The 17,795-nt window shown below is 43.7% G+C and overlaps 1 protein-coding gene across 1 annotated transcript; it reads left to right on the top strand.

Moving 5' to 3' along the window:
• Positions 1 to 746: 746 nt before the first annotated feature.
• Positions 747 to 16,173, top strand: cyp39a1 (cytochrome P450, family 39, subfamily A, polypeptide 1; the record flags this gene model as incomplete). Its single annotated transcript, XM_083642629.1, has 12 exons — positions 747 to 923; positions 3,858 to 3,993; positions 6,982 to 7,156; positions 8,034 to 8,183; positions 9,570 to 9,660; positions 10,256 to 10,351; positions 10,647 to 10,737; positions 11,491 to 11,624; positions 12,589 to 12,684; positions 13,401 to 13,489; positions 14,296 to 14,383; positions 16,105 to 16,173. The coding sequence occupies 12 exons, from the start codon at positions 747 to 749 to the stop codon at positions 16,171 to 16,173; spliced, it is 1,392 nt and encodes a 463-aa protein (XP_083498755.1).
• Positions 16,174 to 17,795: the final 1,622 nt, after the last annotated feature.

Genomic DNA, 17,795 nt, shown 5'->3' with positions numbered 1-17,795 from the left:
TGGAGTGAGGAGGGCTCAGTAATACATTGAAAAAAGCATGTTAATTTGGGAGCCTTCAAAGGTGTGAATCTTGGATCGAACATAATTTCTGATTTGCAGGAATTTGAACCAGTTCGTGCCGGGCAACTCAAAGTTCCACAAAAAGCAGTTTATCTCGAGAACTGTTCATCCGATCGACTTCAAACTTGTGGAGTGCGCTGCCGGGAACCCAATGGAGTGCAGTGTAGAATTTCAGACATGCACATAGTCATCACGCCACATACTGGCAACACAAAAATGGTTTATCTCGAGAACCGTTCTTCTGATCGACTTCAAACTTGCGGGGGCGCTGCTGGGACCCAAGAAAGTGCAGTGTCGAATTTCATGCAATTCGAATCCTAACATGGTTCATCCAATCCACTTCAAACTTGTGGGGTACATTGCCGGTGACCTGACAGAGTGCAGTGTAGAATTTTGGCATGAGTTTGGTCACACCAAAAAAAAGGGCGCCCATGGCGCATAATCTCCAGAGTCTCCCTAGAAATGAATGAGCGTGTGAGGCTCAAGCTATTTTCTAGTTATTATTATTCTTTTGATTGTTTTAGAACATTTGAACACCATATCTGCAGTTTCCCTGTGTGCCCTGAAGGCAGCAACAAATCAGCACTTCTTTGAAACCAACTTCCAGGCTCCGCCTGCTGGACAGTGTCCCCGGCCGTCCTGTTGCCTGTCACTCGACTGCAGAGTGTAGGGTGACTGGGGGTGACATGGACCTGCTCACTCTCACACTGGTCCTCATTGTTGTGCTGATTTCGACACATCTTCTGTTTGGTGCAAATCAGCCCAACTCTCCACCGTGCATAAGAGGATGGATACCTTGGTTTGGCGCTGCCTTCGAGTTTGGGAAAGCTCCCCTGATATTTATTTCTCAAGCTCGAGATAAGGTAAGTGATTTTACTTTTGGACATTGATTGCCCCATATATCCTATCATATTGGACATAGCCTGATAGCCTTGTTTATTAGCTACTATTACCTAATGAAGGTGTATGGCAGGTGTTTAGTCTAAACCCAACTGGGTCCAGTTTGCACATATTCTAGTGAAGGGATTGTGAGCTCTAATGTGGCCCCTAAGGTGCACAGACATGTTTGTTTGGCACCCATGGGTGGCTTGTTTAGGTAGCTTGGCACTATGATGAGATGCTGTTTATGAGCCACAACTGGATTAATTTCAGTACAGGTGTTCCTCTCACTTTTTTATGTCATTCTCAATGTTAGTTGTTTGCTTTTCTTTTAAATGAATGAATGAATAAATAAATGACACTTTAGATTAGGAAACATATGAACTAGTAATAAGTTCCTTATTAACATCCATATTAGTAGTGTTTTGGTTCATTATTAGTCATTACAAACCACGTATTAGCACCTTATTCTGCACTATTGCATTCTACAAGTATAGCCCATAAATTAGGCCTATGTTTTGCCTCCATAAGGAAGCTGTCACATGAATTGGGCTTTCACTATGCTTTGCTCAGTATGGGGTTTATAAAGTGCTAGAATCACATATTAAAGAGAGAAATTATTAAACTATTGAGGAAAACCCATAGTTATAGAATATGTGTTCCCTAATCTAAAGTGTTACAAAAATATTTTAGTTCTGTCTTATTGTAGCTGTTAATAAACATGGACATGTAAATTAATTCTCAGTAGTTAGCAATGCTAGGTAGATTTCTTGTAACCATTATTATCAGCCTATCATTTAGGCTACTTAAGGACTGGGGGGGATACATCACTGGGGGGGATACACCATCGATATCGTATCATGTACTGTATCGTACATAATAAGTTAACAAAAAAAATGCATTTAAACATGCAATGTGGCACTTTATAGTGAGGTCTACTTTAATTTTTATTAAAAATAATATATTGTTTTTCGTTTAAATGTCTGGAAGAGCTCAGAAATCTCAGAAATAAAATTATCAAATCATATTTTAGTTTCTTTTTGTGAGTTGATATAAATGTAACTGATTGTTTTAAATGGGCATTATGATATCTTCTCATATCGATCGCAGGCCTCTGAATTGGAAATCGTATCGTGGCAGACTTTGTGATATCAGCAAATATCGTATCGTTGACCAAAGAATCAATATAATATTGTATTGTGATGAAACTTGTGATTCCCACCCCTATTACTGATTTACTTTGCTCAGTTTTGGAGGTGGAGATTAGCAGTCGTCACTTTTTATTATAATATTGTTTCGTGTCTTGCTTTTACTTACCTATGGTGAACAATTTACGTATTGCCTACATGCTATATACATGTATAGGCTAGGCTATCCTCTTTCTCTCTCGCTCTCCTAACATGGCGTAATCAGGAGTCAAGTTCACCTCATTAACTATGAATGAACCCTCTGGACTCAGATTCACACCATTAAAGAGATTGGAGTTTGATTTCTACAAACATTTCTCAGAGTCAGAGCTTTGCTGGAGGTACAAATAATCTCATTGGTTGAGTTAGACGTCACTGGGCGGAGCCAAAGGACATCAGGTTTTCTGTCAGAGTAACATTAGATTGAAGTCCATGGGGGGAAACAAGGGGTGATAGGTAGCTGATAGCCTGCTGAAACCAAACGGCTACAAACTGAAAACAAATATCATGGAGCCATACTGAGTTATCTAGGTCAGTAGTTCGCAACGTGTGGTCCGGGGACCACCAGGGGTCCCCCCGAGGAGGGTCCAGGGGGCCCCCAGCAAATAATCATTATTCTATTAACTGCTTAACCTGCACAGTAACATGTTAACAAGAAGTTAACTAGGGCTGCGACTAACGATAATTTTCATTGTCGATTAATCTGTTTCACGGTGTTTCAGTACTGTCTCTGTGTTGTAGTACAGCGTGGTGTTCATGGTGTTTCAGTACTGTCTCTGTGTTGTAGTACGGCCCGGTGTTCATGGTGTTTCAGTGCTGTTTCAGTCTGTGTTGTAGTACGGCCCGGTGTTCATGGTGTTTCAGTGCTGTTTCAGTCTGTGTTGTAGTACGGCCCGGTGTTCATGGTGTTTCAGTGCTGTCTCTGTCTGTGTTGTAGTACGGCCCGGTGTTCATGGTGTTTCAGTGCTGTCTCTGTCTGTGTTGCAGTAGAGCGTGGTGTTCACGGTGTTTCAGTGCTGTCTCTGTCTGTGTTGCAGTAGAGCGTGGTGTTCACGGTGTTTCAGTGCTGTCTCTGTCTGTGTTGCAGTACAGCGTGGTGTTCACAGTGTTTCAGTGCTCTCTCTGTCTGTGTTGCAGTACAGCGTGGTGTTCACGGTGTTTCAGTGCTGTCTCTGTCTGTGTTGCAGTACAGTGTGGTGTTCATGGTGTTTCAGTGCTCTCTCTGTCTGTGTTGCAGTACAGCGTGGTGTTCACGGTGTTTCAGTGCTGTCTCTGTCTGTGTTGCAGTAGAGCGTGGTGTTCATGGTGTTTCAGTGCTGTCTCTGTCTGTGTTGCAGTAGAGCGTGGTGTTCATGGTGTTTCAGTGCTGTCTCTGTCTGTGTTGCAGTACAGCGTGGTGTTCACGGTGTTTCAGTGCTGTCTCTGTCTGTGTTGCAGTACAGTGTGGTGTTCATGGTGTTTCAGTGCTGTTTCTGTCTGTGTTGCAGTACAGCGTGGTGTTCACGGTGTTTCAGTGCTGTCTCTGTCTGTGTTGCAGTACAGTGTGGTGTTCACGGTGTTTCAGTGCTGTCTCTGTCTCTGTGTTGCAGTATGGCCCGGTGTTCACAGTGTTTCAGTGCCGTCTCTGGCTGTTTTGCAGTATGGCCCAGTGTTCATAGTGTTTCAGTGCTGTCTCTGTGTTGCAGTATGGTCCGGTGTTCATAGTGTTTCAGTGCTGTCTCTGTGTTGCAGTATGGCCCGGTGTTCACAGTGGTGGCGGCAGGGAAGCGGCTAACCTTCGTCAGTCTTCAGGAAGACTTCAGAACCTTCTTCCTGTCCAAAGATGTGGATTTTGAGCAGGCCGTCCAGGAGCCTTGTTACCACACAGGTCAGAGCTGGACACTTGGGAGTTTATTAACATTCAAGTGGCGATAACTAAAGAACGGAAGAGGGCAAAAACAAACTTTTTTTCCTCATGAAAGTAGAGGCTTTGTTCTGTCTTTTGGGATATTCGGTGTTTACATAATCATAGAAGAAAATATTCTGTGGGTCGTGGAAAATCACTGAAAATGCTCACAAACCCTGGCAGTGGCTAGCGACTTTTCCTTTGAAACTCTGGTGGGGAATGAGTTAAAGCCGGGATGGGCAACTTTGATGATAGAGAGGGCCACAAAAAAATGTCCTCGCTACCCGAGGGACAGAATTTGCTGAGGGCTGGGGCCGAAACAATAACAGCCGTCCTCGGAGCAGATTCTGCCTCTCGAGCAGAACTTCTTCAGCTCCCTTGTGATGCGTTGTGACGTAAAACGCGTCACAACGGAGCGCTTTGCCAGGAAATGGGAGATCTCTGTGAGCAAAACAGAGAGAGAAGGTAAACACTGCGCATGTGCTTATATTACAGAGATGATTAATGATACAAAGTGGGTTGATTATCGGTAATAATCAATTGGCTTTAAGGGTGAAAGCTGATTGTCCAAATTTAGCTATGCGCGCACAATTCCTAGGGTGGAGACTCTGGAGATGATGCGCCACTTGTCCTCTTCTCTTCTCATGAGAAACCTGCCAGACAAGTGGCAATGGGATTTTTGTATGCGAATTTCAGTTAAATGCATGAAATAAGGTCTGTGGTTAACAAAAGTTTATGAAACAGCGAAGTTTGACCCCTAGGGGGTCTGCGGTCCGGGATATTCTGATTGGGGGCTGAGCCCCCCCAAAGGTCTAATCCTAAAACCACCCCTGGCAAACAGGAAGTAAACAGCTCTGGTCATGTGACAATTTACACTAAACATGTGACACTGCAGCACATAGTTCACATATTTCATCGATCTATTATTTCAATATTTGATGGAAATGCATTGACATTTTTAGAGCCTTTTATAACTGGAAATGTTTTTTTTACGGTCACTATTGTGACCAGTGGGATTCAATCAATCAATCAATCAATCAATCAATCAATCAATCAATCAATCAATCAATCAATCAATCAATCAATTAAATTAAATGGTGTTTTTTTTTAAATATTATTTCCAATCTTTGCTGAGCAAGCATTTTGTGCAAAAATAATTAAATGCAGGTCCCAAACACCCAGGCTATTAATTTAAGTTTTATTGGTAAGTATTGTGTGTGTGTGTGTGTGTGTGTGTGTGTGTGTGTGTGTGTGTGTGTGTGTGTGTGTGTGTTATTTGTGTACACAATGCTCCAATAACCCACCTTTATACATTATTTACTCAGACGCTAACTCCCTCAGGTTTATAAATCATTAACAGAGCATCAGTTTACCTATAGAGTTGACTAGGTATTGTAGGCTCACTGTAACTACACTGTTTACTGACATAGTGAGTTTACTTAGACATACTAAATGGTCAATTTACTTAGACAGAGGCAGCACTGTAGGCTTGGTTCTATATTATATTAATTTGGTAATAGGTAGCAAACTAATTTATAGAGCAAAAGCTTGCAAGCAAGTACACAAGTATTTTTTTTCTTGAGCAAGTCAACTCAAGTCGCAGGTTATGTCAAGTCACTCCTCCCCCCCCCCCCCCCCCACCTGGCATCTATCTGGTCTTTACAGAGAAAATATAGGTATTATACAGATAGTATAGGTATACAGTAGGTCCTATAATGATATTGCCCGATTCATCTATTCTAACCTGTTCCAAAAATGAATTGAATTTGCATTATAATTATTGATATTCAGTTAAATAAATGTAATCAAACAAAACAAATAACTTTATAAAAGCATATTTAATTCTTAATTTCTTCCCAATCCAAATATTCTTTCCCCTTCACTTTTAAACAGTGAAATACTGACAGCCAGACTACAACGTAATCAAACAAAAAACAAATAATTTAAGCATATTTATTTCTTAATTTCTCCTTAAACAAGACATGCAATAGTCTACGGTACTCTAGAGCGTGAGGGTGTGATGACTAACGAGTGCTTCTCGTCAACCAAAACCTCAGGTAGCGAGGAGCTTGACTCACATCCAATCAGTCCAATCAAACTAATTAGGGCCCGGTGGGCCCTAATGTTTTTGTATGGATTTTTATTATTCTTTCTTTATTAGGGCCAGAGCACTGAATGGTGCGAAGGCCCTATTGTTTTTGTATGGATTTTTATTATTCTTTCTTTATTATTCTTTATTATTTGTATCGTTCTAGTTAATTTTTGAGGGGCTTAACATGCCCAGAAAGTTCAAAAACTTTGCACATGCATCAGAATGGACGAAAATGCGAAGCTGATATCGGTCGTGGGCATGGGGATGGCAAAATGGCTCGATCGCGCTACGATCGCGCCCCCTAGAAAAATTAAGTGGAGTAGCCCCTCGCACTCGCAGTACGTTTCACCTAAAGGTACAAAATTCGCAGGGCACATCATGTATCATGTCCAGACTGACAAAAAAGTGTCTTGGTGCCATGACCTAAACCGAACAGGAAGTCAGCCATTTTGAATTTATTGTGCAATATTTTGGACGTTTCAGCCATTTCCAGGGGTCGTACTTTAATAAATTCCTCCTTTCACTTGGAGCAAAAACAAAAAATAACAACCGGGGGTGGGGCGAAGGTAATCGAATTTTCAATTGTTTTTCCCCGTTTTTATTTAGGATTTTTCAAAATGTCTAATGAGAAAATGAATGGGGAAGTCACTTCTGGGGCTGGAAACGTCACAGAAAGTCACGTGACTGTTGAGCTGTATTGGGAAGAAAAATTCTGAAAACAAAAACTTGACAAAAAACATTGACAACGTTGAATACTTCAGTGTGTGTGTGTGTGTGTGTGTGTGTGTGTGTGTGTGTGTGTGCACGTGCCATGCATGTGTGTATGCGTCCGTATGTGCATTATGTGTGTGTGTGTGTGTGTGTGTGTGTGTGTGCAGCTTCCATCAGTAAAGAGAGCTTCTACAGGTGCCACTCAGCCTGTAACAGCTTGATCAAAGCTCGTCTGACCCCGGGTAACCTGGCGGGGCTCGTCAGTCAGCTCTCTGATGAGTTCAACCACCATCTGGAGCTACTGCCCCCTACAGGCCAGGGGGGGCTCAGCGAGCTGGTCAAGTGAGACACACACCCAAACACATAACACACACACACACACACACACACACACACACACACACACACACACACACACACACACTGACATGACACCCCCCCATCACACGTCACTTTACAGCAATGGCAGCTGGACTAACCTTGTTACTTTAGTACTATAGCTGCTACTTCTACCAGAACTGTCTACTCCATTAGATTACTCTTGGTAACTCCATCGCACACTGCTTGGACTGTAAATTCATAAAATGTAATGCCTATTTAACTTGGACTGTAAATTCATATTTAATGCCTACTTAACACTGCTCCTATTCCTGTATATATTGTATATATTCGACTGCACTTGCAATGTTGTGATTTTGTCTTTTAGATATTCTCTTTTAGACAAATCCCTCATATGTAATATTTTGTATGAGTATTTGCATAATATGTATGATAAACCTCCATGACATCAATCCATCATAATATACCTTATCATTTTTCACTTTACTTTTCTCCTCTCCTCTCCTGGCCCTTCTTATTATGCCTTTTAAAAATCATTATTTTTTATACTTTTCATTCATTTACAACCATGCACTGTGCCGACATGCTGAATGTACATCCATGTCTTATCCTGTTTAATGTTTTGTTGTGTGCTCTCTGTTTTTGTACCGTACTTCTTTTTTCTGTACCATGTGGAGGTGTGGCTTGTGTACAAGAATTCCAATGCATTTTAATGCCAAATTTGAATGCAAATGGCAAATAAACTTGAACCTTTCCTCTCTCCTCCTTTCCTCTCTTCTCCTCCTCTCCTCTTGTCTCCTCCTCTCCTCCCCTCCCCTCTCCTCTCCTCTTGTCTCCTCTCCTTTCTTCCCTCTCCTCTCCTCCCCCCCCCCTCCCTCAGAGGAGTGATGTACCCAGCAGTGATGAGTAACCTGTTGGGAAGGAACAACTCTCCAGGCAGCCCATTCACCATGGAGCAGTTTAAGGCAAACTTTGCCGTGTACGACGAGGGCTTTGAGTACGGCTCCCAGCTGCCTGATGTGTTCCTCAGGTGTGACTGCAGGCTCCTCCAACCCACAACCTCATCACTTTATTTTGTCTTTGTTGGTAAATCTTATATTCACACTTTCTATCTTAGTGTCAGTAGACATTATCTTATAAACAGAAACAGCTCTTAAGGTCTCGAATGATATTATGATGGCTGCAGATGATGGTTGTTATTAACATGACCTAGTGAAGATATCCTTGGGAAGGGGTGGGGCTATGGGGAAATTGGGGGATGTAAACTTTTTTTTAAGGAAGACTTCCTTTTTTTTAACCTTTGTACTATGACTTGTAAAAATATTCTTCCAATAAAGAAAGTTATAAAAAAAAAGATGGCTGACAACTTCCTACAGTTAAATTCTGGTAAGACTGAAACACTTATACAGTAGCTCCTCACAACAATATGCCACACATCAAACAGTGTATTGGTTCTTTAGGTGATTGTGTCCAACACAAGCAACGAAATCTAGGTGTTATCTTTGACACAACGATGTCTCTTGACAGCCATGTCAGCCAGCTCACGCAGTCCTGCTTTTTCCAACTCAGGAACATTGCAAAATTCAGATCTGCTGAGTCCAAGGCTGAATTAGAAATGATTGCCATTGCCAACTGAGTATGATTGTGTGTTTTTGTTGTTGTTGTTGTTGTTGTTTTCATGGTTGTAATGTGAGTATGCTTTTGTTGTTTCGTTGTTGTTTTCATTGTAATGTGAGTATAGCTGTGTTTTGTTGTTGATTTCATGGTTGTAATGTATGATTGTGTTGTTTTGTTGTTTTCATGGTTGTAATGTGAGTATGATTGCGTTGTTTTCTTGTTTTCATGGTTGTAATGTTAGTATGGTTTTGTTGTTTTCATGGTTGTAATGTGAGTATGATTGCGTTGTTTTCTTGTTTTCATGGTTGTAATGTTAGTATGGTTTTGTTGTTTTCATGGTTGTAATGTGAGTATGATTGTGTTGTTTTGTTGTTGTTTTCATGGTTGTAATGTGAGTATGGTTGTGTAGTTTTGTTGTTGTTTTCATGGTTGTAATGCGAGTATGATTTTGTTGTTTTCATGGTTGTAATGTATGGTTCTGTGTTTTGTTATTGTTTCCATGGTTGTATGAGTATGATTGTGTTGTTTTGTTGTTTTCATGGTTGTAATGTGAGTATGATTGCTTTGTTTTGTTGTTGTTTTCATGGATGTAATGTGATTATGGTTGTGCTGTTTTGTTGTTTTCATGGTTGTAATTTGAGTATGATTGTGTTTTGTTGTTGTCATGGTTGTATGAGTATGCGTGTGTTGTTTTGTTTTGTTGTTGTTTTCATGGTTGTAATGCGAGTAAGATTGCTTTGTTTTGTTGTTTTCATGGTTGTGATGTAGAGTATGGTTTTGTTGTTTTGTTGTTATTCAGAGAGTGGTCCAGTTCTAAGCACTGGATGCTGTCCCTGCTGAGGGCGATGGTGAGCAGAGGAGAGGAGGACAGTTCTGAGAACGGTCAAAGAGTAAGACTGGCTTCACACCCAACGATTCAAATCAAATGATTACACCTGTATAGATGTCACTTTTGAAATCACGACACATTTCGCTGTCACGATGTACAGTATGATTCTCTATAATAACGTTTTCACAGCAGCCATTTTGTGTCTCAAAACAGGGTAAACACAGGTACCGTGTAACCAATAACATTAATGAGGGCCCCGGCACTGGAACACCTCAAATTTTGGTGTTCCAGTGCCGGTTCCCCTCCCCCCCAAACAGACGCCCCGACCGTCTAGAGTCTAGAATATGGTCGGGGCGTCTGTTTGGGGGGAAGGGGAACCAGAGGGAATAGCGTGATCCTCCCACACGCTACATCCTGCGGGTGAAAATTCTCGCTGTCAGGTGACAAGAAATGGCTGGCAACTGCACATGTATTGGAGGAAGCATGTGCTAGTCTACAACTCTCCCCAGATTGGCAGAGGGGGTGGAGCAACGACCGGGACAGCAGGGGGGATTGGCCAAGTACAATTGGTAGAAAATAGGAGGAAAAACTTGATTTAAAAAAAGGATATATGGTAACCTAGTTATAGTATGCTGATTACTTGTCTGTGTCTTCAGACATTACTGCAGCACCTGATCACCACAATAACAGATACGTTTCTGCCCAACTACGGATTACTGATGCTATGGGCCTCGCTAGCCAACGCCATCCCTGTGAGTGAATACGCTCAGGCATTTTTAAGTGTATTTATTCTTATATACACCTTAACTTTATGAACTATTCAAATCTTAGTTATGAAGTTTAGTTAAATTTCATTCCAGAATTTGCAAATATAAAAAGATCCCACCTATACAATATATTTGCTATCTACATACGTAACATCCCAATTGTAAAATGTCTCCAGCTAAAACAGAATTAAGTTATCTCTCTCTCTCTCTCTCTCTCTCTCCCTCTCCCTCCCTCCCTCTCGCTCTCTCTCTCTCTCCCTTCCTCCCTCCCTCCCTCCAGATCACATTCTGGGCTATAGCCTTCATGTTGGACACTCCCCGGACCTATCATAAAGCAATGGAAGAAATCACAGAGGCACTCAAAGGCCAAGGTAAGGTATTCAAGTATTACCTTTACATTACATTTTGGTATTTTACTGAGGCTCCCACCAGAGCAGCTTAAGGGCCCAGACACACCAAACTGGGGAAATAGTGTGATCCTCCCACTCGCTACATCCTGCTGGTGAAACTCAGTGTCAGGTGAAAAGAAGCGACTGGCGACTGCACATGTATCAGAGGAGCATGTGCTAGTCTACAACTCTCCCCAGATCAGCAGACGGGGTAGAGCAACGACTGGGACAGCAGGGAGAATTGGCCAAGTACAATTGGGGAGAAAATGTGAGACAAATCTGGGGAAAAAAATAGGAGTGGAAGTGGATCCGATCCGGGTCGGGCGAAGGGTGGGGGCTAGGGATAGGAAGGTCGTGGAGAGTCGGGGATCAAGGGGTGGGTAGGGGGAGTGGCTAGGTGTACCTGGGTGGTGGGAGAGGGCATCATCAGGAAAGGGGGCTGGAGTGGGTCGGTTATGGTACTGATCCGACTCACACACTTTGCATATCATTTGCATATCATTGGTGGAGGGCTGCGCTCTCCAAGTCCACTTCTAGTTTGGTTATAATTTAGTTTCTCTGTCATCTCTCTACTTAGATACTTAGATACAATACAATGTGTGTGTGTGTGTGTGTGTGTGTGTGTGTGTGTGTGGGGGGGGGGGGCATGTGGCCATGCGGGGGCGGGCGCGTGTGTGTTGGTGCGGCCATGTGCGCATGTGTGTGTGTGTGTGTGTGTGCGTGTGTGTGTGTCAGATCCGTGCAGCGTGCGGGTGACTCTGGAGGACCTGCAGCAGATGCCGTATGTGAAATGGTGCATCCTGGAGGCCATCCGCCTGCGAGCCCCAGGTGCCATCACACGCAGGGTGCTCCGCCCCCTCAAGATACAGGTGTGTGTGTGTGTGTGTGTGTGTGTGTGTGTGTGTGTGTGTGTGTGTGTGTGTGTGTGAACTGATTAGATTTTGGTGATCAAAGGTCAAGGTCACCATGAACTCTTGAACATGATGCAGTACTCTAAAAATTAGCATTTGTGGATGATAGTCTTTTTATGTCAATAACATTTTGGGTGAAGCAAGATTTAGCTATATTTCAAGAAAAGTAGCAGCAGTGTAGAAGTGAGTGACTAAGCTAATAACAGCACAAGTAATTGACAAGAATCTCTAAATAAATATACAGTATTTATCCTAATGAGAAAAGGAGAAAATATTGATGGTTAAAACTGAATAATGACATCACAACAGTATAATCCTAATGTTAATTTAAAATTAGATATTCTACTAAATCTGGCTTCAAACAGCCAAAGATCTTCGGCCGTAACCTTTTTTTTTGCTGCTGAATGTTGCCCCCACAGAATTTTGGCTTGCATGACGTGCCTGGCTACGCACCTTGAGTTGTATGCACTTTCTGGTGTCTTTCACTTTAAATGTATTTCTGCCCCCAAAAAGAAGCATGAATGTTGTTGTTTTTGTAATTGTTGTTATTGTTATTGTTGTTGTTGTTGCTCTCACATAAATGAGTAGTGTTTTTATTATTATGAAAATAATAATAAATAAAATAATAAATAAATAAAAATTAGATTTAAATTGTCGATAAAATATAATATTGTAACATCATGTAATTTCACATAAAATCAACATTTATTTTTGGCCCACGGCCCTCCATCCAGATAAATGTTTGGCCCTTCATAGGAAAGAATTTGGGTGCCTATGCTCTAGCCTAGCATATACCAAGATGTCAGCTTTGTCTGCCTTTGAGTCAACATGTTTGATTAAGACATTGCTGTGTGTGTGTGTGTGTGTGTGTGTGTGTGTGTGTGTGTGTGTGTGTGTGTGTGTGTGTGTGTGTGCGTTTCAGAACTATATCATCCCTCCAGGAGATCTACTGATGGTGTCTCCTTACTGGGCCCATCGGGACCCGCGGTACTTCCCAGAACCAGAAGAGTTCAAACCAGTACGTACTGCTGTTTCTGCTGCTATTGTTAGATGATGTCACCGCTGATGATGATGATGTCACCAAGGATGTCAACAGTGATTATGCCACAGTGATGATGTATAGGCTACTGGTATAAGCCCTCCCCTGCTCTACAGCTGTTCTCCCATTGGAGCGACTGTTGCAGTCGCTGCCGGATGTCCGCTCCCCGCTTAGTTATTACAAGCTCTGTCGTTGGCGCCAACAATGTCAATCAGAGCGGCTTCCGCTCCCTCCTCTCTGTGTGTCGCTGTAAATAGTGCCCTGCCGCCTCAGTGAAAACAACAACGCTAACTAGCTAGCAAGCTAACGGCAGAAACCTACACGCTAGCTTGTTGCTACACGCTGAAAATGGCAAATTGGATTGTTGGAAACTATTTTCCAAGGGCACTGCCGCTAAGCGCCGCCCATCGCAATTTCACAATGGAGACCTGCGCCGGCAGACTCCTCTCACGGAAGGGAGGGGAGGCTGGCCAGCACGACTGGATAGATAGTGACTTAACAATTTATTCACATGAAAATCTTTGAGATTATCACATTAATGTTTATTAACTGTAACCCTAACCATTAACTTACCCTAGCCCTATGACTCCTAGACACATTAAGTAATGGTTAGTTATCCCTTAATTTAGTAATGACCCTTATTGTAAGTGTTACCAACAATTCTCCCATTTCCAATTTGTTTCTGCTTCCTAAAGGAGCGATGGGAGAAAGCAGACTTGGTCAAGAATGTCTTCCTGGAGGGTTTTGTGGCGTTTGGAGGAGGCAAGAACCAATGTCCAGGAAGGTGAGAACAACACAACTCAGAGAAACATTCAGGCTCTTGAATTTTACTAACCAACAATGACATATGAGCGTAGGTTTCTTTCTCTGTTTCAACTTGACAACATAAACATTCTAATTTGGCGCTACCCCTACTTCCTGTTGCAGTGTTTGCTAATACAATAACAGGAAATAAACTTGAGTCCAAACTGTTCCCTAGCAACAGAATTGGTCTATATGTCAACCACTAAGTGGCAATGTGAGCTTTTGCTTGAATTATTAACATTATCCAGAACAGATCAGTCTCATTCTGTCTGCTGTGTTGTACCATAACACCAGTATACTGGTTCCAGCTGGCTAGCAAAAATTAAAAATGTCCAATATAAACATCGCGGATATAGGGTTGACGTATTCATTATATATATATATATATATATATACATACATATACAGGGTCAACGTATTCATTCTATTTTGAACGCACTCCAATGCAGACATTTCTAGCTGAGCTAAGGATGAGGCAAGTGGAGAGAGACAGGAATTTGTGTTGTCACGATAAGAATACTACTCAATACTACTTCAAAACTGATCTGATGCGATTTTGTCTCTCAGACAATCTGAGAATATTGTCATTGTCAGATATGATTTTGTCCAGAATTCCATCACTATCTGTATTGGGGGATACATCGGAATAGTCATTCTTCTATTCTTCAATTTGCTGGGGACCACCTGGAACCCCCTCAACTAGCCATACTAGATGGTGTGGGGAGCAAAGCAAAGTGTTGAATGGACACAAGTTCTCATGTGTTTGACTGTGCTTGTCATTAACAGGTGGTACGCCATAGTGGAGCTTCACATGTTTGTAGCCATGATCTTCTACAAGTACAACTTCACCCTTCAGAAACCGCTGCCCAAACCTGTGAGTTACAGAACAGATCTGACTCCATATCACCGCTCTGCCAGGCACCTTTATTTTACCTTTATTTATAGAGGGGTGGGTGGCCCTTGAGAGCGAGCTCTCATTTGCAAGAGCGCCCTGTTACAAAGAACATACGGTATACAAAGATTTACAGACAGAAAAGGTAAGAACAAAACAATGAGAACAGATAAAACATTTTAGCTAAAACATGAGCACTCTCATGTAGGCTACTTTCCAGGAGTACTCTAAAACAGGGGTTCCCAACCTTTTTTGTGCCAAGGACCAGTAGATACATGGAAAAAAAAGTCACAGACCGGTTGTCAATTTTACATATATATTTACTCACCAGGTGGTGACAAAGGGTAAATAACAGCCTTTTGTGTTGTACTGTATGTGTACGTATGACGCTGGACCTATGGACTAGGCCTGGCCTAGTCACTAGAGACTGTGCGGAGGTGAAGGGTCTCCACGGTGTTAGGCGTGGGTTTTTTGGACTCAATGGCAGAGAGAGACAGAGACAAACATAGCAAGTCAATGTTTGTTTATTCAATGTTATTGGATTGGTCCGGCTGGACTAGATACCCAGGCAGAGGGCTGGTGGGCTGAAGTCCAGGCAGGCAGAGGGCTGGCAGGCTGAAGTCCAGGCAGGCAGAGGGCAGGCAGGCTGAAGTCCAGGCAGGCAGAGGGCAGGCAGGCTGAAGTCCAGGCAGGCAGAGGGCAGACAGGTGAGGATTGGAGCAGGTAGCAGAAGTTAGGACAGCAGACGTTTCTCTCTGTGTAGCTGAGTTCATAATCTGGCACTGTCTTGGGAGTCTGGGCTGGTTATATAAAGCTGCTTGATTAGTGATGACTGGCAGCTGCTGTAGCTGGAACCCAGCTCCCACACACCTGGCTCCAATCCTGCAATCACAACACAAAGGGAGGGGGAGAGGCAGAGGATGAGGGCATGACAGTACCCCCCCCCCCTCTACGGGCGCCACCTGGCGCACGCCTGGCTCTGTCAGGGTGCTGGCGATGGAAGTCCCGAATGAGTGTGGGGTCCAGTATGTTCCGCCGAGGGACCCAGCAGCGCAATCACAACACCGAGGGAGGGGGAGAGAGAAACTAGGAGGCAGAGGATGAGGGCATGACACACGGGGTCTCTGACGGATATCTAGGGGCTTCCTAACCGAGAACCGCTCTGGGGAAAACCCCTTGGGGACCCTAACCCTAACCTTTCACCTGGAGACCCTAACCCTAAGCCCCTCACCATATCCAAACCCTAACCCAAACCAAGTGGCTACCAGTGCCTAATGGCGGTGACACACCAGAAGCGTCTCTGTCATGAAAAACAGAGTGCTTCTGGTGTGAATGGCCAGGCTCCTGCTTGACGCTTCCGTGACACGCTGTGACGGAGACGTTTCTGATGTGTCCCAAGCGTAAACCTAAGCCCCCCCCCCCGTGCCTAACCCTAAGAGACCCTTCCCCAATGCATAAATCTAAACCCCTTCACGCCGCTGTGCCTCCCAAGGCATAAGTTGACCTCTGCCTCACCCCAACCAGGTTTGCAGTGCTTGTTTAACAGTGCGTCTTTGGGCATATTATGTTTGCGCACAAGGGCGCGTTACATCCAGTGCGCAAGGTGCATGACAGAGCGGTGATATAGCTTCTGTTCTGTCATGCCGCAGATATTGTCTGTGCTTGGTGTGAATATCTGGGTCATTGTTTCACTCTCTCCTCAGAGTCCTCTCCACCTGGTGGGCACCCAGCAGCCAGAAGGCCCCTGCACTGTGCATTACCGCCATCGATAGAACGATCACCCTGCAGCTCGGCTCGCCCGCTCTGCAGCTGTCAGAGCCGGACTTCTGCATACAGCTGCTGGACCTGGCTCAACCTGAGCCCCAAAAGTGTATTTCCAAACTAAACTAAGCCTGTGGAGTAACTTTATGTCACAAAAGCACAAATAACATGAATAGCCTGTGCCTGACCCAAACCTAAGATTAACTTCAGGAAATTCAGGCTGACCTAGACCCGTCCATGGTTTCTAGACAGATCACACGGAGCTGGGCAATGAATGTGAAAATGTAGTTCTTTGTAGGTAAACTCACCTCAAGGTCAGATAATGACATCCTCTCAGAGCCTTTACCATGTTCCACAAGGTTTATGTGGTACTCTAAACACAATTGGATGTCCGGAAACATTGTTTCATTGGGCCAACAATGAGTTTGCCTCTGCAAATACATTCTCATTCCGACGAAGTCCTACAGTATATCGCTGCTCGACTGTTGCTTGCACCTTGTGTGCAAATAATGTATGCCTACAGGTGGACTGTTAAACAAGCAATGTGCAGGTGGACATGAGCCAGGGTCTGGGTCTCCACTGGTTAGGTTTAGGCATGGGTAGGGGTCTCTACTGGTTAGGTTTAGGCATTTGATAGGGGGTCTCCACTGGTTAGGTTTAGGCATTTGATAGGGGGTCTCCACTGGTTAGGTTTAGGCATTTGGTAGGGGGTCTCCACTGGATAGGTTTAGGCATTTGATAGGGGGTCTCCACTGGTTAGCTTTAGGCATAGGTAGGGGGTCTCCACTGGTTAGGTTTTGGCATTTGATAGGGGGTCTGCACTGGTTGGGTTTAGGCATTGGGTAGGGGGTCTGCACTGGTTGGGTTTAGGCATTGGGTAGGGGGTCTGCACTGGTTGGGTTTAGGCATTTGATAGGGGGTCTGCACTGGTTAGGTTTAGGCATTGGGTAGGGGGTCTGCACTGGTTGGGTTTAGGCATTGGGTAGGGGGTCTCCACTGGTTGGGTTTAGGCATTGGGTAGGGGGTCTCCACTGGTTGGGTTTAGGCATTTGGTAGGGGGTCTCCACTTGTTAGGTTTAGGCATTGGGTAGGGGGCATTTAGGGTTAGGCATTGGGGGGGGGGGGTTAGGAACTGGTAGCTGCTGGTAGCCACTTGGTTGGGGTTAGGGTTTGGATATTGTGGGGGGCTTAGGGTTAGAGTCTCTAGGGTTTCCCCCAAGCCTTCCCCTGGAGACCCTACCATAGAGGGTATTTTCCCCTTGGAAGACCAACTCCGACCACCCATGGCGTAACTTGACCTTTGCCTGACCCGAACAGGTGCACAGTGCTTGTTTAACAGGGCGTCTCTGTGGGCATACATTATTTGCATACAATGGTTCCGTGCTCATTAACAATCGACGCACAAGGCGCATGATAGTCTAGAGCGGCGATATAGGTCACCATCAGAGTGTGAACGTGCTGCCTCTGCATATGTCTGCTCATAGGCTAAGTTTGACAGTTTTTTTTTTTAACCTTTATTTAACCAGGCAAGTCATTAAGAACACATTCTTATTTACAATGTTGTGAATCTGTTCAGAGGTTATAATATATGTCTGTATGTATTTTGTGCGAACCCATGCCTCCTCCCTCCGCA

Source organism: Poromitra crassiceps, assembly GCF_964638095.1.
Source record: "Poromitra crassiceps genome assembly, chromosome: 9".
NCBI classification, from domain to species: Eukaryota; Metazoa; Chordata; class Actinopteri; order Beryciformes; family Melamphaidae; genus Poromitra; species Poromitra crassiceps.
Note: the sequence above shows the minus strand (reverse complement) of the source record. Positions and strands in the feature narration are given on the sequence as shown.